The sequence below is a fragment of the Chaetodon auriga genome, chromosome 3, assembly GCF_051107435.1.
Source record: "Chaetodon auriga isolate fChaAug3 chromosome 3, fChaAug3.hap1, whole genome shotgun sequence".
NCBI lineage: Eukaryota > Metazoa > Chordata > Actinopteri > Chaetodontiformes > Chaetodontidae > Chaetodon > Chaetodon auriga.
Genome location: NC_135076.1, coordinates 12,527,479 through 12,554,373, shown reverse-complemented (window position 1 = coordinate 12,554,373; position 26,895 = coordinate 12,527,479). Strand labels below are relative to the sequence as shown.

Sequence of the window (26,895 nt, the reverse complement as noted above, 5' to 3'; positions counted from 1 at the left end):
TACTTGGTCATACGGATATATTTCTGTCCATGAAAATATTAAATACATTGTGTACAGAGTGCTCGTGAGATTAAAGGTGAGTGGGTTGATTCGTAAGTAATAAGAATAAGGTTGTATGGGCAAGTTTATTTGTGCATGATCTTTGAATACAACAGCAGTTCAGAGTGCTTTATATGACATAAAAAAACATTAAGACAAGACACGGAGGAAACAGAGAGCAATATAAAACGACATGGAGAGTGAAGGAATAACAGGGAGTCACCAAAGTCATCAGGATTCGTCCTCTGGGCACCATGGCTTTCTGTACCAAAGTTCATGGCAGTACAACCGTGGTCAAAACCTTTCACTAAAAAACAGATGTCAACCTCATGGTGGCGCTAGAGGAGAAGCCGGAGCCTCATCAAAGTAGGTAGGTTTCATTCCTCAGCAGTCCATATAATAGCTGTTGTGACCAGATGGACTGAGTTTTCCATCCAAAAAGCCAATTTGTGCCATGATGTAGCTCACAGCAGACTAATGAGTGAGACCTTCAGCTTTCTGTCAGTTTCCTGTGCTTTTGACTAATGGCTGTACTGAGATGTGAGGTTGACATAGGCAGGTCCAGCACAGTCAGTTTCATTTGATTCATCGACAGGGTGTGTGTGGGTGAGTGTGTTCGGGTCTATACATGGGATCGAAAACACTTCTTGTTTAACAAAGGATTTCCTGAGGACAGGAGGCAGACTCACACACCTGTCTGACACATCCATCAGAGCAGTGAGCCTGGGGATTTATCTGCATGGGTTTTCTTATGCAACGTGGAAGGAATCTCAAATATTTGTCCCGACTAACTGATGGTGTGATTTTTCGCAGGCTTGTCACAAAGAATTCACTCAAGAATTATTAGAATATACAGCATCATTCTGATCTCAGCACAGAAAACTGAATGAGAAACTACAGAAGATGAAAAATAACTTAACGTACTGACACAGAATTTAACAGAAGGAAACAGTAGAAATGAGTATTAGAGGGGAGTTTGCTCTGAAAGTTGACTTGTGAGTGAAAAATAATCATGAGCAGTGAGTTGTATGTATAAATATGTTCAATAAAGAAGAAATTAGGAAAATATTATTTGTTAAAAGTCCAGATGACACATTAGATAACATGTTCATATTCTAAAAGGTCTCCTAACCCTTAACATCTGCATACTTAACCTCAGACTAATACATTTTATCAAGTATACAGTTTTTACACAAGTGGTGTAAGGAGGCCGTCTTCAGGTCAGATGTTAAAGCATTTCAGAGCATTTGATCTGACATCTGGATCGTGACAAGTCATACAACCTCTTAGATATTAAGTGGTACTTCAGTTTTCATGTCATGTCTGTCTCTTCTTCAGTACCAAACCGAGTGGTTGTTTCCAGCAAAGGAAGAAGTCGTGAAGCATGAGAACAGTTCATGTAACAGCTACTATACTCTACTTTTAAAATGCACCATAAACATGGCAGTTAATGGCACTTAAGCCTCAACTTTCAGTCATAAAAACTGCAGCTTTCAGTCCAATTCATGCAAAACGTCTTCCTTCTTATTCCTGAACTGCAGTGTCCAGAACTGCTGATGACTGCGGATGTGATGATGTGTTTATGACTTGGCTGTTGGCTGTATTGACATCCAGGCTGCGGGGAAAATTCAAACATGTGAATTGCGAGGAAACACCCAAAAGTCCTGCCTGAGTCTTTGTTGTCATTTTAATGCCAGAGAGACAATAGAGACTGAGGACAGCACAGCTAAGGAATGAGTCAGTTTTTCATTTGATTTTAATTTCCACCGTAGAGAAAAGCTAACTACCACAGTGAGTGACACACAATAGAAAATATTTACACCAGTGTCATGGAAGTTTTTACATTTACCTGTTAGATACAGAAGCTTTTCACAGTAAAAGGTTTGAACTCAAACACGAGTCAAACACACATGAATCCTCAATTCCAAGTAGAGCTAAACAAAGCATACACAGAGCAACAACAGTAACTACAACATTAATCTGGACTCGGGTCATTCACAGGGTGTGGTGAAGTGTGATGTATCACGAATGTCTAAATGTCTCTAGAAAATTCTTGAAAGGCAAAATCACTCGCAGTCGTTACCCGGCCGCTTCACTTCATCTCACCTGGAAGACAAAACATTGATGATTAGAGTTAAAGATCAGTGACAGCAATGAGATCATTGTCTAAGAGTTGGATCACTGGAATTAATGTTGATTCAGTTTACAGAACGAAATATGTGAAGAAGAGATGAAGAGAGCCGATTGGAGGAGGAACACAAGGACACACAGTATGAAGTGCGAGCATTGAGGAAGTGAGCTCAAGTTTGTCTTTTCTGTGCTATTTTTAGCCATGCTAGCATCAGAGTGGCTCCAGGGACGGCGATGTCTGTCGCTCCACCGCTTTGGTCCAATAACTCAGTGACTACAGGATGCATTTCCATGAAAATTGTTCAGACATCCACAGTCGTTCAGCAGACTTTGATGATCATCTGACTTTTCCCCCAGCGCCACCAGGAGCTTCATGTTTGTGGTTTTGAGTGAAATCAAATATGCATCCCATATTTAATCTGATTAAATGTGGGAGTCACCGCCATGAAATTTGCTGCAGACATTCAAATCCCCCTCAGGATGAATTGTAAACACTTACAGAAAAAAGGAAATTATCCATTGGTTTATGATCAAATGCCTGCCCATCAGTCTCAGCTGTACTTTGTGTTTAATGCTAATTAGCAAATGTTAGCATGCCAAAATGCTAATCTAAGATAGTGAATGGAACGTAAGCATGTCGGCACGCTGACGTTCAAAGCACCTGTGCCTAAATACAACTTCACAGAGCTGCTACAGTGGCTACACACAAAATACGAAACTTTCATGACATTTCTTATGAATTGTAATCTGGTAATGGTTTTTATTCCAATATAAAGTTTACCGTTTTGTTGATGCCAGGCACTCCGATGGAGAGCCACGCAGTCTGTCTGCTCTGCTGTGGGGCCGCCTGTAGGCCAGCAGCTTTAGGAACACCAGACTGGAAACCACATCAGATTATTCCAGTATTATTCAACAGTACACAGAGACCACATGTGTGCAGCCTCGGCTGTGCACAGACACCTACACTGGACACTAATAGCCGAGGAGTTTGAAATGCGTCGTTTTGTGAACTTATGACTCCTTAAAAATGACCTTCTTTTGTTATCTTGCCTGTCCATCCTTCCTGCTGCCCTAAAACTTGTTTTTTTTCTGCAGATTCCACCACCTTACCTCTACACTGCTGTCCACACACTCAGAAAGCCAAATACAATACACTTAGCCAGCTGGTACTTTGAGAGCAGTGTATTTTACCTTGGACTGTGCGGGGAGCAGTCGCTGGAGGGTCTGAAGCTCTTTCTCTCTCAGAGCTAAAGTGTCTTTCTGCAGCTTGTTCTGGTCTCTCAGCCGGTTCTGCTCCACCAGTAAATTTTCCACCTTAACAATACATGCGTGTGTTATTTTCAATGGAAAACAATAAAAAAAAAAAAAAAAACCCTTCCTTTTGCACCCTCATCTCTCTGATGCGACTGTATGATTTAGCTTCTTGTTATTTCACAAGCACATTCAGAGTTTTATGACCAAAGAAAAAACATTGTTCCATGGATCTCTCCCCTTGGTTCCCATTTCCCACCCACACACTTACATCTACAGTATGCACAAATAGAATCTACCTGGTCGTCATGAGTCTTTTGCTTGAGCTGTAGCTGCTTGGCAGCCTCTGCAGCCGCCTCACCGCCAGTGCGTTCACACTGCTGCAGATCAGAGTTCAAATGTGTGTTTTGCACCTCCAGACGACTGGACAGGGCTTGGATCTCTGCCACCTGGAAGAAGAAAATCATTTTTTTAAAAGAATGTGATAGATTTCTCACCGGATGCCACGTTTTTCCTTTCAGATATAATATTTGTTGTTTTTTTTTCCAGACTTGTGTGTGATGGCAGAGGAAGGTACAGAGTCCCTAGAGAGTAATGCTCCGTGGTTGAAGAATGTGTCACAGTCTCAACTGAACCAAATGTGTTTCCAGATGGTGCCTTTACATAATTGCACCTGTTTTTGTTTACTGTGTGTCTATTTCTATCTGTCAATGTGAGCGTGTGAACTCATAGGTTAATGTCCAAATATGTGGCTGAATCGGTTGAATGTAGCCACAAAATGAACAAGGATCAGGTTTTGTAAGTTTGAAGAATTTGACTGTGCGGTTTGACAACTTGTGTGTAACGCTCAACAGTCAGAAAACCAGGGCTCAAAAGCTAATACGTTACATTTAAAGATTAATGGACAGTGTTTTGAAAAGGTTTCGGAAGTAAAATATCTCTGTCTTACGTTAGATTCCCACCTGAAATATAAGAAATATGTTCGGTTGCAAAACTTATTGTGGACATTTAGACTAATTAGAGCCTGTTAACTATTCTACGCTGCAAACAGTTTGATGTATTCTATGATCTTTTCACATTTAAGTGACTGTGTGACCTCTTGGTCATAAGCAGCCTCCTCAGTATGATATACACTCAGTGGTCACTCCTACAACACACCTACAACATTCAGTGCAAATCAATACAACAGCTAAGCCATAAATTCTACATTGACAGTTATTAAAATCATAATCTTACATTTGGACAAATCATTTCGATCAGTAAATTGAGAAAATGATTGGTAGATGAATTAATAATAATCTTTAGTTGAAAAATAGAAATCAGTCATGAATGTGTTGTGGTGTTTGTCATTGAGTTTATGGTCATTTTTTATACAATGGTTTGTGTTTTGGGCTGTTTTTATGTTTTCTTGTGTATTTGTATAAAGGGTCCACCTAGGAGCAGGTTCTGCAAACTAGCTTAAATGTTGTGGTATGTTGATCTGTGTTATACACTTATCGTTAGAAAAATTAACCTAAAAAGTGTAATTGGTTTAGAATTATGTCTAAAAAACTGAAAAGAAAAAAAAAAGGTTACAAAACATTTAAGAACCACTGTACTTCTGAAAGAGAAAGAGACTAAAGTTTGATAAACGTGTTTATGGAAAAGTCACAGTTGAAATTCTGCCTACGGGATAACAGGAAGGTGAACACCCGCACTGAAGATACATTCCAATACAAATGATGATATTTGACCCCTCTGTGAGCGTCACATCTGAAATAAATATTGTTCTAAATAGTAAAAAAAAATATATCTGCTGCTGAGGTTGTGCTTCTGCTGTTCTACACAGTGCTGCTGTGTCAGCAGAGCCACACACCTCACTTCTGCTTTGACCCTGCCTTGGCCTCAGAGGACGTCTGTCTCTTTAGCCAGAATGATCATGAATGAGGCAGCGGATAGACTTCCTCCCTTGAGATACTGGTTTCCCATCCAATTTAGTTCTTCGGAATATTCCATCAGCTTCATGGAAAGTTTAAAGGAGGGTGGTGGAAAGTACACGTAAGGTGAAGCATATGAGTGAAGTACTGTACTCGAGTACAAATTGAGGTACTTTATTTGAGTGACACCAAATCAAAGATTGGTAAAATATCTGGCACTCACCTTGTTGCCCACTTTGTCTAAATACATCTGGAACTTGTTCTCCACGTCTCTGGACAGGTTGGTGCAGCTGTTTCTGATCTTCTCCAGCTGCTCCTGCTGGCTGTCACAGGTGAGGTGAAAGGTCATCTGGTGCGGAAACAGGTTGTTGATCCTGTTCAGGAAATCCCTGGTCACCATTTTAATCCCATCCAAAGAATGAGCAAAGTCCTCTTTGCACTTCCTGGTTAAAAGAGAAAAGCCAAAGACAAACTTTAATGTGTTCAATCTTAATATATTCAGTTCCACACACGGAGCAGACAGACAGGCAGACGTACCTGGTGTAGGTGGTGAGCTGCTCATTCAGCATGGTGTTCTCCCTGCGCAGGGTGATGGCGTCCTGGTGGTGCGTGTCTCGGTTTTTGAGGGCGCTGTCTCTCTCGTGGGTCAGGTGCTGAACCGTCTGGGTGAAGTTTGCCTCAATGAGATTTATCAAAGCTTTCTGCTGGGCGTTGAGGCTCTGCAGAGTCTTGAGTTCACCTGGAGAGTTCAGTGAAAAACAGAATTATCACAGGACAACTGACACGGACGCTCACTGTGCCACTGTCAGTGCTTATTTATATTCTGGGACCATTCTTCATTGTTGTATAGCATTGTTAATATTTGATGCATTTAGAAATTGGGAATGCTGTGTAGATCAGAGAAAAATCTGTTTAGCTGGTGAATCACTAATAGTGGGATTATTAATCAATGCTCATGAGTTTCTCACTTTCTAATTAGCCATCAATTCTACTGTTATAAATGTTAAGGAGCCATTTAATAAAGAGTAATATACTATGAACTAAACCAGCAATTAAATATCAGCAGCAGAGATTTTTCATGACCCAGCCATCCAAAAGTTTTTTTTTATTAATGTCTTATTACTGATCTGCAAAGCATTAGTAAATGATTTATTATCCATTAATAAAGTTGTTAATTACGACTTATAAACCCTTTATGAAGGGTTAAAAGTATATTTACAGTTGTTAGCCTTATAAGGAAATAGTACGAATACTCTGTGTACTTCACTGCATTCAAAAACTGTTCACTTTACTTCCAACTATCTCGTCTTATCTCAACCACAAAGAGTTGAATTGTACTGGTCATATAGTATTATTATATATATTATAGTATTATTATTTTACTATGTACTAATTACATTTCTGATGCAGTGATTGTCTATCAACAGAGTCATTTTTCACAATGTTTATTTAGCATTAGAGTAATGGAGTACTTACTGCTAGCAGTGACCACGACAGGCGGCTGAATCGGAGTGGAGAGACGCTGCGCCATAATGCTACGTGTCGTCGCGCTCATTCTCTCACAGACGGCCTGTAAATGAAGGAAATAAAAGTAAGTACATCCATGACACAGACAGAGAGCAGTTTATAACGTGATGCTTTGCTAGAGATGAAAAGTATCCGACAGTTACAGCTGAAACAGGCAGTTGATTAATTGACAAGTTGATTGACAGAAAATCAGCTGAGAAGTTATTTTGAAACTCCATTTAACTGTGACAGTAAAATTATGCATTAATACACGAGTGATAGTGATATAATACATATAGCAGTCACGGGGCCATTTTCCTTAATATACTTACATACCTTACTTAAAGTTTCAATACAGGACTTTTTACTTGTAATGGGGAGTTTTACAGAGTGATATCGGCACCTTTAGTAACGTGAAGGGTTCCTCCACCACTGGTGACCAATAGGAAAACTACAACAATGCCTCAGGAAACAATCATGTCATATACTTTGCACATTGACAAACCTCTCTGATATGCTCTTGCTGTAAAGGGAATTTTTCAAAGACGATTAAGAGCCATTAAAAACTACTTAACAGCTGCACAGAATGACCTCCTCCTCAGTGCATCTCAGCAAAATATGAATCATCCACTTACTAATTTCACTTTTAGCCCACTTTCTGTGGCGTTGGCGTCGGTCTTCAGCTTCTCCATCTCTTTCTCCAGAGCAGCCTTCTCAGCTGTGCGAGCTCCCAGCTGAGCTCCCAACTCGCCCTTCTCCTTTCTCAGCAGGATGTTGTTCTCACTCAGCCTGTTGAAATTCTGCTCCAGCTCCTTCAGAGCAACAGACCACTCAGCGTCATCATCACTGTATTTTTTTATTTATTTATTTATTTATTTATTTATTTTAGCAATGTGCCGATAATCCATTTGTAGTCATATTACATGTTGAGTTACAAACAAAACAGGCTGGTGATGATTGATGCTGCCTGCACAAACACATACAGTTTGATCAAAAGCTGCTGTAGAAATAAGTCTTCAGTATTTGTATTTGTCTTAAAACATGTCTGGAGGGGAGAGTCTTTAACACCTGATAAAATTAACTAAGGTTTTTACTATAGAAAAATTCACTGACCTTGACCCTCTTCTCCTCTGCAGACTTCTCTGGCTGTCCATAGATGAGGAAGAGCACCAGGCTGACAATGATCAGAGACTGGATCAGAGAGGAGAAGAAGAAGACGATCCTCATGTAGTAGCCGCAGCTCTTCCCTCTGGGCCTGTGCAGGGGCTCCCTTGCCTCCAGGCCAAACTTGGCCCGGGAGTAGCTGGAGCTGTACATGGCTGTTGGAGGTGAAATGGTGGCAGCTGGCTTTGGAAGATCTAATCAGGAAAAGTTTGGTTGAAATCCACAAGGTTCCCCCGTCTGATGTGAGACTCTCTGCAGAACAGGTGCTGAGGCTTCAAGGCGAACGCTGTCGAGGAGAAGTGGAAGAAAAAACAGTGGGGAGAGGTTTGTTTCTTCTGGCTCGCTGTCAGGGTGCAGAAACATCCAGACAGAAGTGGCATGTATGGATGGATGTAAACAATGACCCGTAGGTGAGTAAAGGGGCCATGTTTATAAACGGTGCTGGGGGCACACTTCCAGTCCATCCTGGCCCTGCCCTCACCTCTCCTCCCTCCCCTCCCCTCCCTCATCGACCTCTGTCACAGTTACAGCCTCCAGCTGCTCGAATAATCACACCTAGTAGTTGGAATAAAAGCAGATTGCTGTGACAGGAAGATTAAATACAGTTTAAAGATGCTCTCCAGACATGTTTTAAGACTTAAAAACATACTCTGTCTGGAATAAGAATTTATGTCAGATATGCTTTTCCCACAAAATTTTAAATTCTTAAAATTACATCCCTCTTCCTCATTTAAAAACCCAAACTCTTACTGATATACTAAGTCTTTTTCAGTGTAGATACCAGCACTGACACCAAAAAATATTTTGATCTCATCAGATCACATTCTTTCATAATCATTTCTCCATGATCAAGCAGATCCCTTCATAACATGCTTCCATTGTAAGCGACGGGGACAAACAACACAGTCCTCACTCTGTGCAGAAAAATATTTAAATCTTCATATGAAGCCAATACGAGGCTTCAGCAGTCTGACAGTCAAACCAAGTGGATGCCTTCCACTTCAGCAGGAAATTTCATCTTTGTGTCCAAAGTACTTATGATGCATGTTGAATTGCTAATGATGCTTCAACATGTAAGCAGGATTTTAATATTGAAGGTGGGCAAGATAGATCTTATTTCAATTACTTTACACTGCTGTTGGGTAAGGCTGGATTACCAACCAGCAAAGAGGACAACTGCCTCAGGGCACCAGACCGCCAGTGACACCAGAATTTGCACAGCTAACACATAATATCAACCTAGGTGAGTCTTCAGGCTTAATTCTGGTTAATACTGAGCTCATATGAGTCAGGGAGCACTCCACCATATTGCTTGGTCTCTGGTTTTGGGTGAGGGGGCGAGGGGGGCCCTCACAGGTTAATCCAGACAGGCTGGTATTTGGTATTTTGATAATGTCTCATATCTTTTTATATAATCATATGTTTTACATGTACAATCTTGGCCTGAAAGGTAACTGGTTACTATAGCCATCAGACAATTACAGTGGAATAACAAGCACAATATTAGTACAGTACAAGTATCTCAAAATGGTACTTAAGCACAGTACTTGAGTAAATGTGTGGTTATTTTCCATGACTGTCTGTACATGATATAAAAGAAACCAGGAAAATCAGCTATCAGTGCCACATTTAAATTTAGCCACTGTAGATTGTCACATCATTCCTGGTCATATTCCCATGGTGGCGTATGAACAATGTAAACCAAGTAAGGAGTAAAAGCAGAAAATACCAAACAAAACAAAAAAAAATCCACCGTATCCTGTTCCAAGCGAGTACAGAAAGGAGTCATGGCAGTGGAGGAGTGAAAGAATGAAAACAATAGGGACCTGTCATTCTTCTGGGATGAGGGAATAACAAATTCTCCCTGCAGCACAGACACTCTGGATCCCCCCGCGCCGTTATCTGCCGTGATGACGTGAGGGGCAGCCGGCTCTTCTGGGGAAGTGTGTGTGAAAGGGGAAAGGTCCTCTGAGCTCGGGTTTTCCTGCTCCCCATTGTCTCCCTGACAACCTGTCCTCAGCGGAAAAAAACTAATTTATGAAGGTATGTTAGAGTGACAGAAAATGAGGGGCCTATCAGGAGTCAGGACAGATGTTAGATTAACTTCTGAACAAAAACAGGAAGCCAAACGGTCGAAGACTGAGATAAAAACACCTCTTAAGATAACTGACCAGACGTTTAGAGTGAGAGGAAAATCTATCCTTACCACTGAGGTAATATTCATGTCATTGGTGGATAACAGATAAGGTTCTTCAACGATCAAGAGGCTTGGCTCAGAAGCTGTGTGGAGATTTACTCAGAAACTTTCAGCTCAACGGACATTTGATCAAAGCGTAAAACGTTTGTCAAAGCTGACACTTTGAACAGAGGATGCACCGCAGTGGCTTTTTGCCTTTGAATTCAGCTCTCTAGAGGGGATCTGCTGCCATCTCCTGACAAAAGCACAGAAAGCACATCTGAAAAATAAGATTAAACATGCCTCTTTTTTAATATCCAGAAACAGCTTCAAAAAGCTCATCTGTACAATGTGTTTCAAGTGCAGCAACTCGGGCAGTACGAGGGGCCTTGTCCACAATCCATCCATCAGTGCCACAGGGATCATTGTCAAAGAGGGGCCACATCTACATTACTGTACATTCTTTCATTGTGCTGTGTAACATACAAGAGTTACAAATAACTGAAAACAACCCCTTATAAAATAAAAAAAAATACACCTAAAGGCATACTATGCAGGATTTTCATAAAAACAATGTATAGACTTATACAAAAATAACCCTCAAGCCTCACTTATGACCCACCAGAAGTGTGTGGTGCTGTGTTTATTTTCCTTACCCTAACCTAAACCCTCACAACTGAATGCTTCACCCCAACTTAAACCAAACCCTTAAACCAGGTCTTAACCTTCAAACAACCCTTTGAAGGTCTGTCTGAAAGTGAGGACCATCCTCACTTTCCAAAAATATCCTCACTCTCAAGGTCTGAAAGTCAAATTGGCTGTGGCTAAATCTGGAAACATGGCACCTTCCTGCAGGGTTGTGTGGAAGTGTTGGCATGTTTATCTGTGCTTTAGTACTAACTGCTTTGAAATGATCAGAAAATAAAGTTGTACTTCTCTGATTCACCGCTTTGTTCTTGCTAATGCTGCTCCCTTACTTGATTCTCTCTCCAGCTGGCTCCACCACCGCTGCTCTCTCTCTCTCTCTCTCTCTCACTTTTGTTGAGTCCGGCAGGAGGGGCCAATTTTGAATGGTGTATTTACAAAGAGCAACCAAAAAATCCTGCAGAGTATACCTTTGAAAACAGGCACCAAAAGGTGACAAATGCCAACAAAAAGGAAAGGCAATGTTACAGAATATGTGACATCACATTACAGTTCATTACTTCAAAGTCTAAAAGGCCAGCCACGGAAAACTGTCACAGCTTTGATCTGATTTCATCCTTTAAGACTCACAGATAGATCAGTGTGGGCAAAGATTTGTGAATTTAAAAAAAAAATTAAAAGATTAGGGAATTAATTTAACAAAGCCTGACGCTTTAACCATTGTGTCTGGTCTCTTTATCTTCTATGTCCTGTTCCTGGATTCTCTCATTTCCGCTTCATCATCTTATCCCTCGAGCCTTCAGCAGTTTCGTAGCTAACAACCAGATCATTTTACGACTTCCCCATCTCAGAACAGTCATAGAAACACAACGATCGAGTTAATAGTAACCAGCTGAAACCCTCATGTTTCTTTTGAACTTTGTCTGGTTTTCCCACTTATTTTTAGGAAATATTGCCATACAGCAGTTAAGAGAAAAACCCTCAGTAATGAGGTGTACTTGGAAACCCCCTTTTCTGATGAACTACAGTGTGAATTTCACAGAGAAACAGGGCTTCATGAGTGCGTGCCGTTTTAGACCGTTGCCTCAATGTCCTGGGGGTCCTCCCCCTCCAGAAGGCTGTAGGACGCATGGCTCTGGAAAGGTCTTTGTAGAGGATGAGCCAGAAGTTTGGCCATGCAGTTGTGCAGCTCGATGGCAGGTCCACTCAGGGAAACCTCAAAGCGATAGCACATGCCCTTTGAGTCCAGGTTGCAGAAAGAGGTGTAGTTGTCCTGGAGACAGGAAACATAACACATAAAATGCAGCCCCTCTGGAAATATCCAGATTATGTCATTATGTGAAAAGCTGTTTGTTTAAGTTGACTCTCATGACATCCCTCCACACTCTTCAAGCTGAAGATGGACAGAAGTACTTAAATAAATTCACTGCAAATACAGAAAGCTACGGAGCCCCGAGGGGCCACAGTGGGACTTTCTTTTCTTAACTAGGGTAGACCGGGGACAGCTATCACACTCATACTGCACATGCTCAGACCCTCCCCCCACCAGAAGGAAGAGGACATATTCAACTTCTGCTGCATGTATTGAAAAACTTGTTTTGGAGGCATGAAAGAAATCTTCTTTTCGTGAGCTGTATTTCTGTCATTCTGTCCTGACTTTATATATGAATTCATCCAAACTTACTGAGTTTGAATCATTGGTTTGTTGAATTCTAAGTGACGTGTCGAGGTCAGTGTGTCCACGCAGAAATATTAAAACAGATCTCATAACTGTATTTTTTAACATAAACAGGTCATTGTGGGGCACATTAAAGGATAGTTCACTCAGATACTGAACCGTTATCTTCTAAAGTGCCATTACAAAAAAAGATAAAGATAGATAAAGATAAAATAAGATTATGTTAAACATACAAATTTACACACACACGTCACAAGTTTGTTGCACTGCAAATTGTTCCTGTCACACTGAAATATAGAGAGAATGAATAATGTGGAACTTCTGGACATTTACTCAAGGCAGGTCTGTGTTCTACACACAAACAACCAAAGCTCAGGAACTGTGATTTGCTAAATATTATTAAAAAATAACTAATACAGTAAAATTATTGTACAATGATGCAGAATTTCATTTTGTCCCCAAGGTTGGGGTCAGTTGCGACATCTGACTTCTTCACATGTAGCCATGTTGAAATGTTATGCATGATTACCAGGTAGAGTATTAAGTTCAATGAATACATTTTGGTTGTTCTGGTCCAAACAGTCTCTGAGGAGCTGAGACAAATGGAAAAAGTGTTGCAACTGTTCCCAGTCCTCTACTTTTATGTTTCCTCACCAGTATTTTTGCATAATATTATACTGCCAGTTTAGGTAAATGCTCTGCAAATGCTACAGAAAGGAGAGATGATGTGACATTTTACATTATGCAATGATTTTTCATTAGTCCTCTCAAAAAGCTGAGCTCTGACAGTATACAGCCACTGGCTATGCGCACAGCTGCAGCTGCTGTGCCTGCCTGTGCTGGTTGTAGCTGTCTCTCTGCAAGGTCACATTTGTGGTTGAATCTATGATGCTATGGATAAGACTACGGTCGCTATACTGTGACTAACCTTAGCTGCTCCTATTAACATTAGCCGAGAGAGCACTTTCAAGCCACAAGGGGTTTGAAATCCAGCAGCTTCAAGACAATGCTTAACAAGCACAACCATTTCAATTCACTACACACACAACCCCTGCATGTAGTAAGTGTTACACTCATTAGAAATTGTGTCACAGACATAATCAGAGCAACCAAAGCACAGCCAAGAGCCAAAGCCCTGGCATCCCATGACTATTGTCATAATCACAGCCACAGTCTGTCTCAATCAGCCTCAGCAGCAGTCGCTGAGAGAGCTCAGTTAATTAGCTCCACTAATTATCGATCTAGCTGAAATGGAACAGACTTGTGCCTGAGCGGCCACAGCTGAGGGTGTACTCACTCCCACTGTGGTCACAACCAGCAGCGGTCTGCAACATAATACATAATACTCTATCATAATACAGCTCAGCTCATTTCTCTGTGGCTCAAAAGGAATACAAAAAGTATTGTGAGGAAACACAAAATGAATTGTGAGGTAGCACAAAAGGATTTCAGAAAAACATTTCCCACTGTGACCTCTCGGGGGCTCTATAGGAGGGTCTCTCAAACAGTTAGTGCCACGCAACTGAGGTTTTCTGCACTACTGAATGATACTAATGATACACCACACCAAAGAAACCTGAAACAAATCTACAGCATATGTCCTGCTATACAATCAAAACTGATTAGTGTCATTTCATCAGCACCATCCACTCACCCTCCAGCTGGTCTCATCCCCCTGCTCCTCCACCCCGTTGTGTAGATAGACGACATCAAAGAAAAAATACGGAGACTGCAGCATCTTCTGTCGCAGGACACAAGAACAAGAACGTTCTCTTCAATGCTAAACTAGTGCAGTGCAGATCAGAGCAGCCAGCAAGATCCTAAGAAATGAAATTTGCATTAAAAAGCAGTTCTCACACTTACACTAACAGCATCGGAAGGGTTGAACTGAAGCTGCCCTGCATGACGGCTGTAGATGAGCACAGTCCGCACCACATATGGAGGAGGGACGGTCTGAACATTCTCCATCAACGGCAGCTCGATCTTCTGACGGCTATTACAAGACAACAGGAGAAGAGATGACCTTGAGTAAACATGTGGCATTTCATGTATTTTAAGAGACCAAAAAGATTTATAGTCACAGTGTACTTACATTACATTAAGGAGATCTTCCAGGTCTACAGACGACAGTTAAGGCTAAAATAAAAAAACAACTAGAACGTCTTTAATATCCTATGTATCACTTCATAGTAGGAAACTTATTTTCATTTCATTGAGGCAGCTTTGAATGAAAGGATACTGAAGGACTCGCACACATTCGTCTCAAGGTCATACAAACAGCTGCACAGCTCCCTGGGGTCAGAGGTGAAGCCTGACAACTGAGACACATACATACGTAAGAGGAGGAAAAAGAGGAGGACACTCTCAAAAAATAGTCGACATGCTGCATATGTTTGGAGCAGATTAAAACATCCCCGTACTCACCCACAGAGCATCATCATTGACTACCACCAGGGCAAACTCGTGGCGTTTGTCAATCTTGTGTTTAGTTCTGACAAACATCTCAATCATCTTCTGGCATATGTTCAGGGCATTTGTCTTAGATCTGAAGGGAAAGGCAGTCAAATTAGGCAGTGATGACAAATGAAAGACTCGCAGTGAGCAATAAAGGTTTACTTTCCTCCCGCTTACCCATTAAAAGACTCCAACTTTGGCAAAGACATCTCTTCAGAAAGGTCTAAGCAAATGATCTGCCGTGAGGAAGACAACACCAGATGTGAGGTTCTCTGGAAGTCTTCATTTTCATGTGAAATATATAACAGAGCTGTGATGTGGACCTACCACTTTCTCTGGACAGTTGACCCGGGGAACTCTGAACTGGTACTCTGCCGGTGGAGGCACGGAGGCAGTCAATGTGGGCTGCTGCTGCGTGGGCTTCGGCCTTTCTTTGGCCACAGCAGCAGCAGTGGATAGCGGCACCGAGGCACCGGCTGCAGCCGCTGCTGTTACCACTGCAGCAGGAGCGACAGTCTGAGCAGCAGCAGCCGAGACAGATGTGGTGGTGGAACTCGGAGGGCTGTCGCTGGTTGAAGCCTCGCCCTCCCCCTCAACTCGACTTCCCACGGCGGGCTGAGATATGTTGGGGTTACTGTTTCCTCCGAGGCTGCCCGTGCTGCTGCGACGGTCCTCGGCACCTTCAGGGTTGGAGCGTGTCCGAGGTCGCAGCTCCACCAGACGCTCCTCTCCGTCTGCGGGGCCCGGCTCTGGCGTCTCCATGGATAGACAGGTTGCTAAAGAAGTGGAGACAATGACTCTGGCTGGGTGGCAATTAGTTTAAACATTTTCAAATAGATTTCCCTCCACCGATATTAAAATAAATGGACCTGCTACCTTTCTTTCTTTATCTTTCATTGTTTACGCTTACTTTGAAATCGTATATCTACTTCCATGCGCGACTACAATGAAAGACAATTGAGCCACAACTCTGTTCGTACGAAGGCAAAGCGCATCGTGTAGCTAACTGACATAACAGAAACTGAGGTGCTTTAGCTTTACATAATGGATGGTTTTGTTAGAAATGCATCAATCAACGTGTCCAGAGAGCTACACAGTGAGTCCATGATAATAACACAGTGAGGCTGCTCGAGCCAGGTGAAGTTTGATGCCAGCGTAGCAGCAATGAGAGCTGTTAGCATTAGCTTCAAGAAAAAATAAAGCAAAACAGAGACGACTCGAAACGTATGAAATGTTTCATGTTAAAAGTAGACTTACGTGATAAGTAACTGTGAAACTTCTATGATCCAAATGAAGGGAAACTCATTGAAAGTCGCAAAATCTGTCAACTACGAGCTTGCATTTGTTTTGGTCGGACAACTTCCGTACCGGAAATGATCGAATACGGAACCGCTACGGATCAGCATTGTGGGTAATGAAGTTTAATGAGAAGGTTACGGTTTCCGCCTCTTTTTTCTTCTTCTACCCCTACAGTCTGGCTGTAGTGGTAATTGTAGTCTTAGAAGCAGTAGTCGCAGCAACAAACTGAATAAATGTAAAATAAATGAAGTCCTGCATCAACGCTAATCCATTTTGTGAATTAGTCTTAACACTAATAGGCAGTAAATATTGTTTTCTGCAACACTGTATTCCTCAGAGACCCTCACCTAGATGAAAAATTGTGCTCTAGATTACAAACACATGCCTACAGTAAAAGGAAACTGTACAGTCCTACAGCCTGGTGCAGCCTGTTCACTGTCTTAAATCTGTCAGTGACACTAAGTGAGTATGACAGAAACTGTCTTTGCAGTAAACAGAAAAAAACCCCCCACATTTTAACATTGCTATAAAGTCAGTGTAATTTCACGCATTTTTCTTATTACACAACATCTTAGAACATACTTGCAGAGTAGCAGTATTATATCCAGAGTTTATTCATATTCTACAATTAAAAAGGCATGGAAGCTAACTGCGGACAAAACAGGAAAGAACACAAAGTGACGGGGAATGGGTGGGGAGGACTTTCTGAACGTTTTCCACTTACTTCATTCATCACACTAAACACTGTTTGGCAGACACACAGAGAGCAGACTGCAGCAGTGACTGACTAACCACTGGAAAATATAACAACACAAAATAACAGGACTGAACAAAACATTCTCTCATTTTTGTCAAACGTTTAATTGGAGGCACTGAAGAGCCACAACAGGAACTAAATCACTGCTGCAGAGGAAGCATGGAGGTAAGTTATGATGAAATATTTCAGTGTTTGTCTTGAAAATATGTCTTTTATAACGTTGGATGTTGTATGACTTGGAGCATTACGTGTTTACTGGGTAATTTTGACATTTCTGTGTCTGTGTGTTATACATATACATTAAGTAAGTAATGTCCTGGGTGTGATGGATGTTTTACCGGCTGGAGGAATTTAAAGTATGTCGCCAACTATCGTTTGCACAAAATGTTAGAAATCTCACAATCAAAAGAAAGGCAAACCGTATCATATCCATAGGGATCATATGTACTTTATAGCAGAGTGAAAAGAGACACTTTGCTCTAATTTCATGTTTGATGCATTTAGCTGACACTCTACGCACAACAAAGGTTTGGTCCACAAATATTTTCTAGGCAGGAAGTTGGGTATCAGGATGTTTTAGTTTCCTCCTCTTCCGTTGCTTAAGACAATAGCTGCTAAATAGTGTAGCAGCAATGTCTGGTTGAAGAGGACTGCAGATTTTTAATGTGGATATATACTGAAGGATTATTTTGCTAAATTTGATTTTAAGCCACTCTTCAGTTGATGCTGATTGTTCAGACAGCAAGAACATACATATTATGTGTTTTATATTGGTACACATAAATGAGTAGAACTGAATGGCAAAAGTTGCTTTAGTATACATTAAAAGGCTAAAAACAATGACTCACATAAAGCCAACCGAGGTATTTTATTACAAACCAAATATAACATCATGTTTCCGCAGGATTTCAGCCTAGTCAGATGTGACAGCCTGGATGCTGGGTCAGGCTGTGACAGGGAGGTGACTACACCGATCGACCACATGACCCTTGACCCCGAGGGCTCTGACCCCACAGCAAACCTCGAGCCTTCACCAGCAGAACTGGCTCAGTGTGAGGCTGAAGTGGGCACGCTGCTCAGCATCATCGCTGAGCTGAACAAGAAGATGGGGTCATTAAAGGCACCGAGGTAACGCTAGAGGAATTACATGTGGATTTACAGTGATGTGAGCCATTGAAGACTGATATGAATGAATGTATTCAGTTTCACTCCAAGTAAATATTTTGGTGGAACCACATTTGTTGGATGTTCTTCCCATCAATAAATGATATATTGATCTGCATATAGAGTGTCTCAAAAGCAAAAACATTAATACTGCTGGTATTCTGCAGTGAGCCAGGGGACCTGAGACCACCAGGACCATCCAGGCCTCTGGTTCCAGACCTCCTGTCCCACAGGTTGGGTAGAAGCAGCCCAGACAGGAACACTGCCTCTGCTTCCACATCTAAACCCCCACTGACTGGCCGAGGTTGGCACTGATACACCATAACTTTGTTTTTATTCAGCAGAACGTATCTTTTGAATGCTCCAACCAAGCCAGACATGAATGTTTCTGATGCACTATTTTAAATATTTACTCTGGTCTGTAAAAGACAGCAAGTTATCTTGTGGAAAAACAAGAAACAGCCATGTTTTTTTAATTCATACCTCTACCTTTAATCCACTAGGAGGCAGCGGTGTAGTCTGGACTAAACTCCAGGAGGTTTTGTCATCAGTGGAGGACTCCATCAGCTGTAAAAGGTCCTGGGCTGCCCCCATCACAGCTTCTGACCAGGACAAGCACGAAGAGCATCTGAGAGCAGCCCAGGAGAGCTGGGTTAAGGCCACTCAGGTATTAAAACTAGAACTGATTCCCATGATTATTTCATGTATTTGCATTTTTGTTATCGTGGCTGCAAATTCTATTGAAAACTGATATTAGGTCAAATTTACTTACACATTTTCTAAAATCAGCTCCTAAAAACACTATAAATTCCAAAAATGTCATAAAGAGGTCAAGCATTGCTGTGTCTGTCTGAGTTTTAATGAATCAATTTAGGATAAAAAAATATGTCATTGTTCAGGCTATCTTTAGACTCCCATGAGTAATTTTGGCTCACTGGCAGATGTTGGAGGACATGGAAAGAGAGTTTGGGATTTCATGCCCATCAGGCCTGCCAAAGGACCAGTATCAGGGGGACATCCCGGACCTGGAGAAGCGAGACTCTCCTCTCAGAGGCACCTTGCAGAGTCACCAGGAGGAGCTGGAGAGATCACAAACCACCATCAGCCAGATGGAAGAGGAGAAGAACAAGGTGGGAGATGCTCTGCTGTCAGTATTGTTTATAACAGGGGTAAAGCAAAATGTAAAATTGCCAAAGACATGAATTAATTGAAGATGTGTGATTAAATATCTAGAAGACAAGCCTTCTGAGATTTCTTGGTTAAAACAATTTATTTATTGTCTAAACTGAAATGAACCTGTTTTATTTAGAAGACTAAATGCTACGCTAATGTGATAATTCAACACGTAGCACAACCTCTCTTGTCTTTCAGCTGGCTGCTCTCCATAAGGCCTGGAGGTCTGGCAGTCGTTCTCCTTCCTACCGATCCACCTCTGGGACTCTCAGTCCGGACTGGGCCTCTCCTCCCTTTCCTGGTTCACCTTTACTCCACAGAAGAACAGCCAGGGCTGTAGCACCTCTGTCTGTGGGTGGGGATGGCTCTCCGCTGAGCTCTGTTAACTCATGCAGTCCTTGTCCCAGCCCCATCAGCCTGGAGTCTGAGACAGAGCGACTGAACAGGTGAGTGTGAGGAGCAGCTCAGGATGTTTCAAACTAACTGACAGTGTTTATTTGTTATTGATTCATCTCTGTATACAGGAGTGCAAAGATCATTTTCTTTGCATGAAAAGACTCAGTATATTGACTCATTTTATCCCATTTATATCAAGACAAAGACAAAGATGTGGACAAGACACTCACACACATCCTGCGTAGAGCATGTGAGCCGGATTGTGAATAATGCAGATACAGGGCTTCTGTCAATGGTTTATAATAAAGTAATCTTATCTTATCATATCTTATCTTGTCTTTTCTTGTCTTGCCTTGTCTTAGGTTAGCTCTTAAGCCCAAGTGACCTATCAAGATTCATGCCATGAATAAATGGCAAAAGTAGCTCACATATATATATATTTAGTAGTGCTTTATATATCTTTTTGTTCACATTTTTACCCTTTCAATTGTCAGTGTCATAAAAGATCAGGTAAACAAGCGTGCTAATGTGTATATGTTTGCTACGCTGAATATCTAAACAACTAGAAACCAGTGATTATTTGTTTGAAGCTTAACTCAACCAGTACAATTAAAACCACTTCTTCCTCCAGAGAAGCCTCATTATCTGTACAATTAAAACTCCATATGAAAGAGAGGTGTTCCCTCCAGTATCAGGATGTTTTAGTTTCCTCCTTTTCCATTATAAGTTGCTCTTAACCCTCCTCATCCTCTCCCCCATTATCTCAGGTACATTGAGAGGCTGAAGGCCAGAAATGAACGGCTGACTGCAGCTTTGGAGCGAAGGAAGGGAGAGTCTGAACAGATCAGTATCACACTAAACAGACTTGAGGCTGACTGCTCTGCCCTGCAGATGGCTCTCAGATACTGGTACGCACATAAAACACACCTGACACATACGCACAAAGGCCTGTCTGCACACATATGCATGTTGATTGTCAGTAATGTTCTTTGGCGTGTGTCAAAATAACGACTGTTCCCAGGTCAGCAATCCTACAGTGTTAATTTAGGTTCTTGTCATCTTGTGAGGTCGTATTTTGTCTTTGTGGTTGTGATTGACAGTGAGGAGTGTGAAGAGGCCTACAGCGAGCTGCTGTCACTTTATGACGCCAAGAAGCAGCAAAGCATTCCTCTGCAGACAGACTCAGCAGGTGTTTGAATACCATGTTTTAATACTGCTCACGTCTCAGTGCACACATTCACTTACATATACAGTAGGTATGCATGCTACTCACACACTCACACATACACACACACACAGTCGGGCTCACAGTTTTTTCCTCTCATCAGAGGCAGCCGGTGACAGGCAGCAGCCAGACAGTCCATCAGCCCAGATCAGGAAAATGGGAACTGAGGAGCTGTCCACCTCCTTCTCAACAGCAGGGGTCACAGAGGAGAGGGAAGCACAGAGTCACACAGGGCAGAGGTGATGATTTAAAGTACTATTTGTACATTCAAGCACACTGATAGGAATGAACAGAACAAAAAAACGTGCCAGTGATGAGTGTAGATCAGACTGACAGACTGAAATTGCAAATAGAAAGGATAAAAGTACATCAAGAATGACAAAATATTTCAAAGTTATCAGGGATGACTCAGTGAAAATAATGAAGTACTTCTGCCAGACGCAAGTTTTTGTCAGGTCACTCACTACCCGTTACCCCACAGGACACCTGAGCTGGTGGAGCGAGAGGCTGTTCTCCGTCAGCAAATTGAGCGGCTGAAGAGGGACCGCACAGCCATTTGTCTACCAAAGCCACGGCTGGGAGCTGAGGGCAAAATGAGCTCTGAAACTGGTCACCCGGCTGGATCAAGAGGTGGACATGTGACCAAAGATAACACCAAACCTCCGGATACCAAGAAAGAGAAAGCTTCCCTCTTCCATGAACTCATCTCTGTCAGGGTAGGCGCTGTGGGCCTTAAACGATAAAAACATACAACAAAGACTAACTGATGAAAAGCAGCCCAAAACTTCCACACAAAAAGATGACGAGATATAAGTCAAAATGTTCCAGCTGCTCTGAGGCAAATTCTTTATTTTACTACATAACACTGCACTGAGCTCACTATGCCAAAACACAGTGTTTGGAGTGTAAACACAGTAATGTGTACAAGACACTGCTGACACATCTCCAGCCCCTGAAACTGGTCAAGCCTTCATTTAAATAGAGTTTTGATCATGAAGACAATAATTTGATCTGGGCTGGCGACCTCTGTTGCATGTCATAACCTCTCTGTTTCCCCTTGTTTCCTGTCTGACTCAATACTGTCCCAATAAGTGTAGTGTCCCAATAACTAGATATACTGCATTAAGAAGTGAGATTTAGAGGTGCTGCTAGGTGCAAATTGTTACCTTTAGACAGAGCAAGCTAGCTGTAACCCCCGCTTCCAGTTTTACAAGCAATGCTAAGCTTGCCAAGTCACCAAAGTCAATATCTATGTAAAAATTCTACACATATTGGCTGTATCTGTGTTCAACTCTCTGTGCACTATGATTTCCGTTTTAACTCTTGATGTTCAGGAGGAGATGTCAGATCTGCGAGCTCTAATCCGCCTCAAGGAGAAAGAGCTGCGGTGTCTGGAGTGGAGTCTAATGGCCCAGAAGGCTCAGGAAGCGGCGGGAGTTTTCGTTCCAGAGAGCCTCAGAGAGGAGCTGGAGGATCGTAAGACCGGACAACAGGTACGACAGACTCCTTCAGCAGCAATGGAGACGATTTTTTTTTATTTTCAAATAATTCAAAGTCAAGGTGAAATGAGCAAGAGGGAGCAGGACGTTGGTCTATTGTGGCAGACCCGATTCAAATCTGGGTGTCCCACATGGGAAATCACACATCTACCAAAGCAGAATCCCTCCAGGCCATGAAGGATATTTTGGTTCTACAAGGTCTTCTGCTGGGCTGTCCTGTCGCCGCAGCACAGATTCATACCGCACCACACACCTCTGTCCTTGTCAAATGAGAAAGAACTGCTACTTTAGCTTAACACGATAGCTATTACTGTAGATGCAGGCCATCAGAATTTTGTGCCGCAAGGGTTAAAATGCCGCTCTAAAACTGGTTTCTTATCGTCAGTATTTCTTTTAAACGGTTTTGAAGGAACAAAACATTTAACTTGATGCACAAGGTCAGATCAAGCAGATCCTTTGGCTTTGCTCAATAACTGATTTTACAGACTTTTTACTGCATTCACCAAAACTGCAATGGCTTCTAACCGCAGTACAAGAAATGTTGCTCTGTTCTGCGCTGTCCTCTTCTAACCTTCAGCGGTTCCCAACCTAGCAGCCAAGTCCTCACAAAGATGGATAAATATGAGGAGTCACAAGGTGATTTACAGGATGGGAAATAAGAAAAACATTTCTGCTCAACAAAAGTGGGCTTTTCTACTTTCCTCTAGTAGTTTGCTTTTTGTATTGCACTATAATGGATACGATTACCCTTTCAGTCATTAAAACCCATTTAAATGAAACTGAAACGGTTGGGAGCCGCTGCTTTAGATTACTGTGTATACCTTGTTAATTAATGCACAATTGAATGGGAGGGGGTTTTGAGCTTTACAGACAATCCTAATTCAATGTTATATTTCAGAGGCTCTGTGAACACACAGCTAATCTGGGTAGTGATGGAGACATCGCTCGAGCGAGACCCATTCTTAAAGAGCTGCAGGCCGTCCTGCAAAGGTGAGATGTCGCTCCACGTCAAAGCATGACACCAACACTACATGAAAGAAATCATGCCCCTTTACAAAGCACCCATTAAATGGTTTGTATGTAATTCATATGTAATAGGGTAGTGGAAAACAGGACTGAAGCAGGAGTACAGCAGAGTATGTTATCTAAACTGTTGAACAGGTATGGAGGAGGACATTTCAACAGAGCACATCCCCTCTACTCTGAATTTCAGATTTTGCCTTCTGGCTCTTGGTTCTCATTCCTTCCTACTAAGAGTAACAGGTAGAAGCACTCCATCACCCCCACAGCCATTTCTCTGGAGGATGCAGGCTGGGGGTGGAGTCAGTGAGTCCTAAGGCTACTCACTGGGCTCAATGTGTAGTGTGGTTCTGGTGATATGATGATGTGGTTCCTTATGATGATGTTGATGATGACGACGCTGAAGACTATGATATCATGCCATTGATGATGGTGATTGTGTTATTATTATATATAATAATAACAATTATGCTTTCATTATTGTATAATCACTTGAAAATACATCCTGTGGTGTTTCGTTACCTCAGGATGAACCCTTTACATCTACAGATGGAACAGGGCGCTAAATTACAAATCCTACTGTGGCCCTACTCTGCCTCTGATTGGCTAATGCTCATTGGTTAGGGGTAGTGTAAGAATGTCAGGGTAAACCAATCAGAGGTAGGTCATCACTTCACCAGAGCAGAATTTGTAAATTCATAAACAGGACCTCTCTCTACAGAGTCCACCATGTTGCGTGGCCATTTCCTACAGTAGCTCAGAATGGACAAACCAAAGACAGGCCCTTCAGAGGTCCTTTTACGTTTCTGTGTTTTTAGTGGCCCATATAGGCGAGGGTGAGATGAGGGGTGTTCAGCTGCAATTTACAAAGTCACAGCTATATGCCACTACATCTTTACATCCTGCACACAGGCCCTTTAATTCAAATTCAAATATAGCCTTTGACGAGTGTCTTAACAAGGAAACCTGGGAAATTAATGAACGTACTGTCACCTGGAGAAATCTGGGTTTTGACAGATATAAAAGGTACCTGTGCAGAAAATGAATCATTCAGACATCTGTTGCCTGGTTTTCTCTGTTGCTTAGGAACACTATCAGCAGAAATGCAGACTTTGGACATTAAGGGCTTCTAGTTCTTTTCATCAGGTGCTTTATAGACCATCCTTTGTCTCCTGACCTCGTGCAGTGAATGCCTCTAAGTAGAGCACAGCCGCTCACACTGAACATCACATTCCCTCTGAAGTCATGAAGACATGTATGATTCTTAACACAGATTTTATACGGTTTCTGAGAGGAAACATCTTCAGCGCCTTAAGCAGAATGAACAGACACGACGTGCTCTCCTCTGTTTCATCACTGGTCAAACGATTAGTTGATCTATCGATTGGTTGATTGGCAGAAAATTGATTGGGGACTATTTTCAGAATCGTTTTTTATAATAATCAATAATTGGCTTTTTTCATGAAAATCCTTTTGTGCTTCCTGCTTCATACTTAAGGATTTGCTGCTTTTTCTTTTAATTATTTTAGTCATTTTAACAAGCGTTGTAAAGCTTTTGCTTTTGACAATAATCAATCAACCAATCAATCTCAACCAACTTCAACAGTAAAACAGTGCTTTTATAATAATGCACAATAAATAATAATGCAATGATAAGTACATTTTCATAATTATACTTAAATACTTATACTAAAGTAACATTTTTAATGCAAGATTTGTACAGAGAATTGAATACGTCCTTCACCGCTGTGTTTGTTCTGATCCTACTTCTGTTTTCAGGGAACAAGCCCTGAAGAAGAGATTGGCTTTAGTCCACGACTCACTAAACACAGCTCTGTCAGACAACACCTCCAACAGGAGGGACAATGGAGAACAGATAGCTCGGCTCACACAAGCTCACAGGTAAGTATCACTCTCTCTGCATCTACAACCAAAGCTTAAAACCAGAAGTTCTGCAGTGTCATTGTTAATGTGAGCGTAGTCTGTTTAATTTTGATTCTGCTCTTCCATTCCAGTAAAGCCTTGAGTTCGTACCGGCAGATTCGCAGGAAGTATCGGGAGCAAGTGTGGAGGCTGGAGCAGAAAGTGGCAGCCATGACGGAGAGTCAGCACCACCAGAGCGAAGCACCGAAAGCTGCAGGGGAGGCATCAGAGTGGAGGAGGGAAGAGACTGTTCTGTGATTCTTCAGTCAGTCAATCAGCCTTTCTAACTGTCACATTTATCCACGTCAGCTGCAGTGTAAAGTCCTGCTGTCTTATCCTGTGTGAAGTTATTGCAGGTAGAATCCTCATCGCTGCAGACTGAATTTCTTTAGCCATGGTAGCAGCTTGGTTTTATGGATGCCACTGTGGGTTGGTCAGTCAGGTGGTCCACCACCATATCCATCCAGAGGAGGAATCCTATGACTTTGGTTATCCCTGAACTTTTTATTTCTCTACAACTATTAGATGCACTGCCATGAAATTTGTTACAGATATACTCAAAGTTTGTCCACTTTGTTTTTCAAAACTAATTATATTCCCATCAGCCTCAGCTGTACTCTGTGCTTAGTGCTAATTAGCAAATGTTAGCATGCTAAAATATTAATTAAAATATAAACATTATAGATGCTTAACAACATCATATTACAATGGTTACTATGAGTATGGTAGCATGCCAATATTAACATTTAACAAAACAATGCTGCACCAAAGTAAAGCCTCACAGAGTCACTAGCATGGCCAAAGACTCTTGTTAACGAGATATGTTAAGAAGTTACATCTTTGCTTCGTTGTCTATCCTTGTGAAGAGATATGTACCTATTCAGCTTTGACATCTGTTTATCTGTCAACCCATCAATGACATCTGCAGCAGTTCATCCAGGCATTCATTGGTGAGTACTGTATGAAGGGCAGTAGAACATGGAAAGCATTGTCAGTTCTGCCTTTTCAACCCTTGTGAGAGTTACCAATAAACTAAAAAGGATTCCAGGCTTAGCTTGTCTAACAGGAGTCACAGATCACAAGACACATGCCTTATTTCGGAGAAACAGCTGTCATGCAGTCATGAATGTGTAAGCATGACTCAAAGACTGACCCCAATGAGGACCTCGGGACTGACCTCGAGAGCGCACATGTCCTTTTTCCCGTACAAGCCGACTCTACGAAGCCTCTCCTGGCCAACCGTGCTGTTGTGACAAAGCTTAGAGAGGGGGGATGGGTGCTGGACAATGGCACACACGATGTGCCCGCAAAATGTACGGCCAGCCCATTTGTCTTCTTAGCATGTTCATAGGTCTCTCCATCTTGCTCTTTCTACCTTTCACTATTTCCACTTTTCTTGAGCAAACATGCTCAAAGGGTGTTTTTATTGGAGTGCAGTATCCTGCTGGTTTATCAAAATACTATTTGAATATGAAAGCAT

The 26,895-nt window shown here is 41.9% G+C and overlaps 3 protein-coding genes across 5 annotated transcripts; 1 reads left to right on the top strand and 2 right to left on the bottom strand.

The window, feature by feature from the left end:
• Positions 1–1,709: 1,709 nt before the first annotated feature.
• On the bottom strand, positions 1,710–8,287 carry plvapb (plasmalemma vesicle associated protein b). Of its 2 annotated transcripts, XM_076726292.1 has the most exons (9): positions 7,956–8,287; positions 7,478–7,654; positions 6,813–6,906; positions 5,874–6,075; positions 5,560–5,779; positions 3,720–3,869; positions 3,361–3,483; positions 2,951–3,046; positions 1,710–2,145 (listed from the first exon to the last, which is right to left on the bottom strand). In XM_076726292.1, exons 1-9 carry the CDS (start codon positions 8,157–8,159, stop codon positions 2,137–2,139), a joined length of 1,275 nt encoding a protein of 424 aa, XP_076582407.1. In that variant the 5' UTR covers positions 8,160–8,287; the 3' UTR covers positions 1,710–2,136. The 2 variants fall into 2 exon arrangements, with proteins under 2 accessions (XP_076582407.1, XP_076582408.1); XM_076726293.1 differs by lacking the exon at positions 2,951–3,046 and having other exon boundaries at positions 2,027–2,145; positions 7,956–8,264.
• A 2,184-nt stretch (positions 8,288–10,471) lies between these two features.
• On the bottom strand, positions 10,472–16,355 carry babam1 (BRISC and BRCA1 A complex member 1). 2 transcript variants are annotated; one of them, XM_076727232.1, is made up of 9 exons: positions 16,217–16,355; positions 15,287–15,735; positions 15,137–15,195; positions 14,930–15,050; positions 14,745–14,823; positions 14,598–14,622; positions 14,369–14,498; positions 14,160–14,246; positions 10,472–12,100 (listed from the first exon to the last, which is right to left on the bottom strand). In XM_076727232.1, exons 2-9 carry the CDS (start codon positions 15,719–15,721, stop codon positions 11,900–11,902), a joined length of 1,137 nt encoding a protein of 378 aa, XP_076583347.1. In that variant the 5' UTR covers positions 15,722–15,735; positions 16,217–16,355; the 3' UTR covers positions 10,472–11,899. The 2 variants fall into 2 exon arrangements, with proteins under 2 accessions (XP_076583347.1, XP_076583348.1); XM_076727233.1 differs by having other exon boundaries at positions 14,160–14,243; positions 16,217–16,319.
• A 630-nt stretch (positions 16,356–16,985) lies between these two features.
• On the top strand, positions 16,986–26,493 carry ushbp1 (Usher syndrome 1C binding protein 1). The gene is made up of 14 exons (XM_076726687.1): positions 16,986–17,180; positions 17,920–18,143; positions 18,347–18,483; positions 18,683–18,846; positions 19,121–19,309; positions 19,551–19,798; positions 20,516–20,656; positions 20,849–20,937; positions 21,077–21,212; positions 21,455–21,689; positions 22,308–22,466; positions 23,371–23,462; positions 25,272–25,394; positions 25,508–26,493. Exons 1-14 carry the CDS (start codon positions 17,175–17,177, stop codon positions 25,671–25,673), a joined length of 2,109 nt encoding a protein of 702 aa, XP_076582802.1. The 5' UTR covers positions 16,986–17,174; the 3' UTR covers positions 25,674–26,493.
• The last annotated feature ends 402 nt before the right edge of the window (positions 26,494–26,895 follow it).

Bases quoted from the DNA above. Each gene is read 5' to 3' on its own strand.
- babam1 (XM_076727232.1), bottom strand. From the start codon at position 15,721: ATGGAGACGCCAGAGCCGGGCCCCGCAGACGGAGAGGAGCGTCTGGTG. The intron at 14,824-14,929 runs GTGAGTACGGGG...TATGTGTCTCAG, and splicing joins TCAATGATGATGCTCTGTGG to TTGTCAGGCTTCACCTCTGA. The intron at 14,247-14,368 runs GTAAGTGTGAGA...GTCCTGCGACAG, and splicing joins ACCCTTCCGATGCTGTTAGT to AAGATGCTGCAGTCTCCGTA.
- ushbp1 (XM_076726687.1), top strand. The intron at 20,938-21,076 runs GTGTTTGAATAC...TCCTCTCATCAG, and splicing joins TCTGCAGACAGACTCAGCAG to AGGCAGCCGGTGACAGGCAG. The intron at 22,467-23,370 runs GTACGACAGACT...GTTATATTTCAG, and splicing joins ATCGTAAGACCGGACAACAG to AGGCTCTGTGAACACACAGC.
- plvapb (XM_076726292.1), bottom strand. From the start codon at position 8,159: ATGTACAGCTCCAGCTACTCCCGGGCCAAGTTTGGCCTGGAGGCAAGG. The intron at 7,655-7,955 runs GTCAGTGAATTT...GTTGCTCTGAAG, and splicing joins CAGAGGAGAAGAGGGTCAAG to GAGCTGGAGCAGAATTTCAA. The intron at 3,870-5,559 runs GTGAGTGCCAGA...TTCTTCTTCCAG, and splicing joins TAGACAAAGTGGGCAACAAG to GTGGCAGAGATCCAAGCCCT.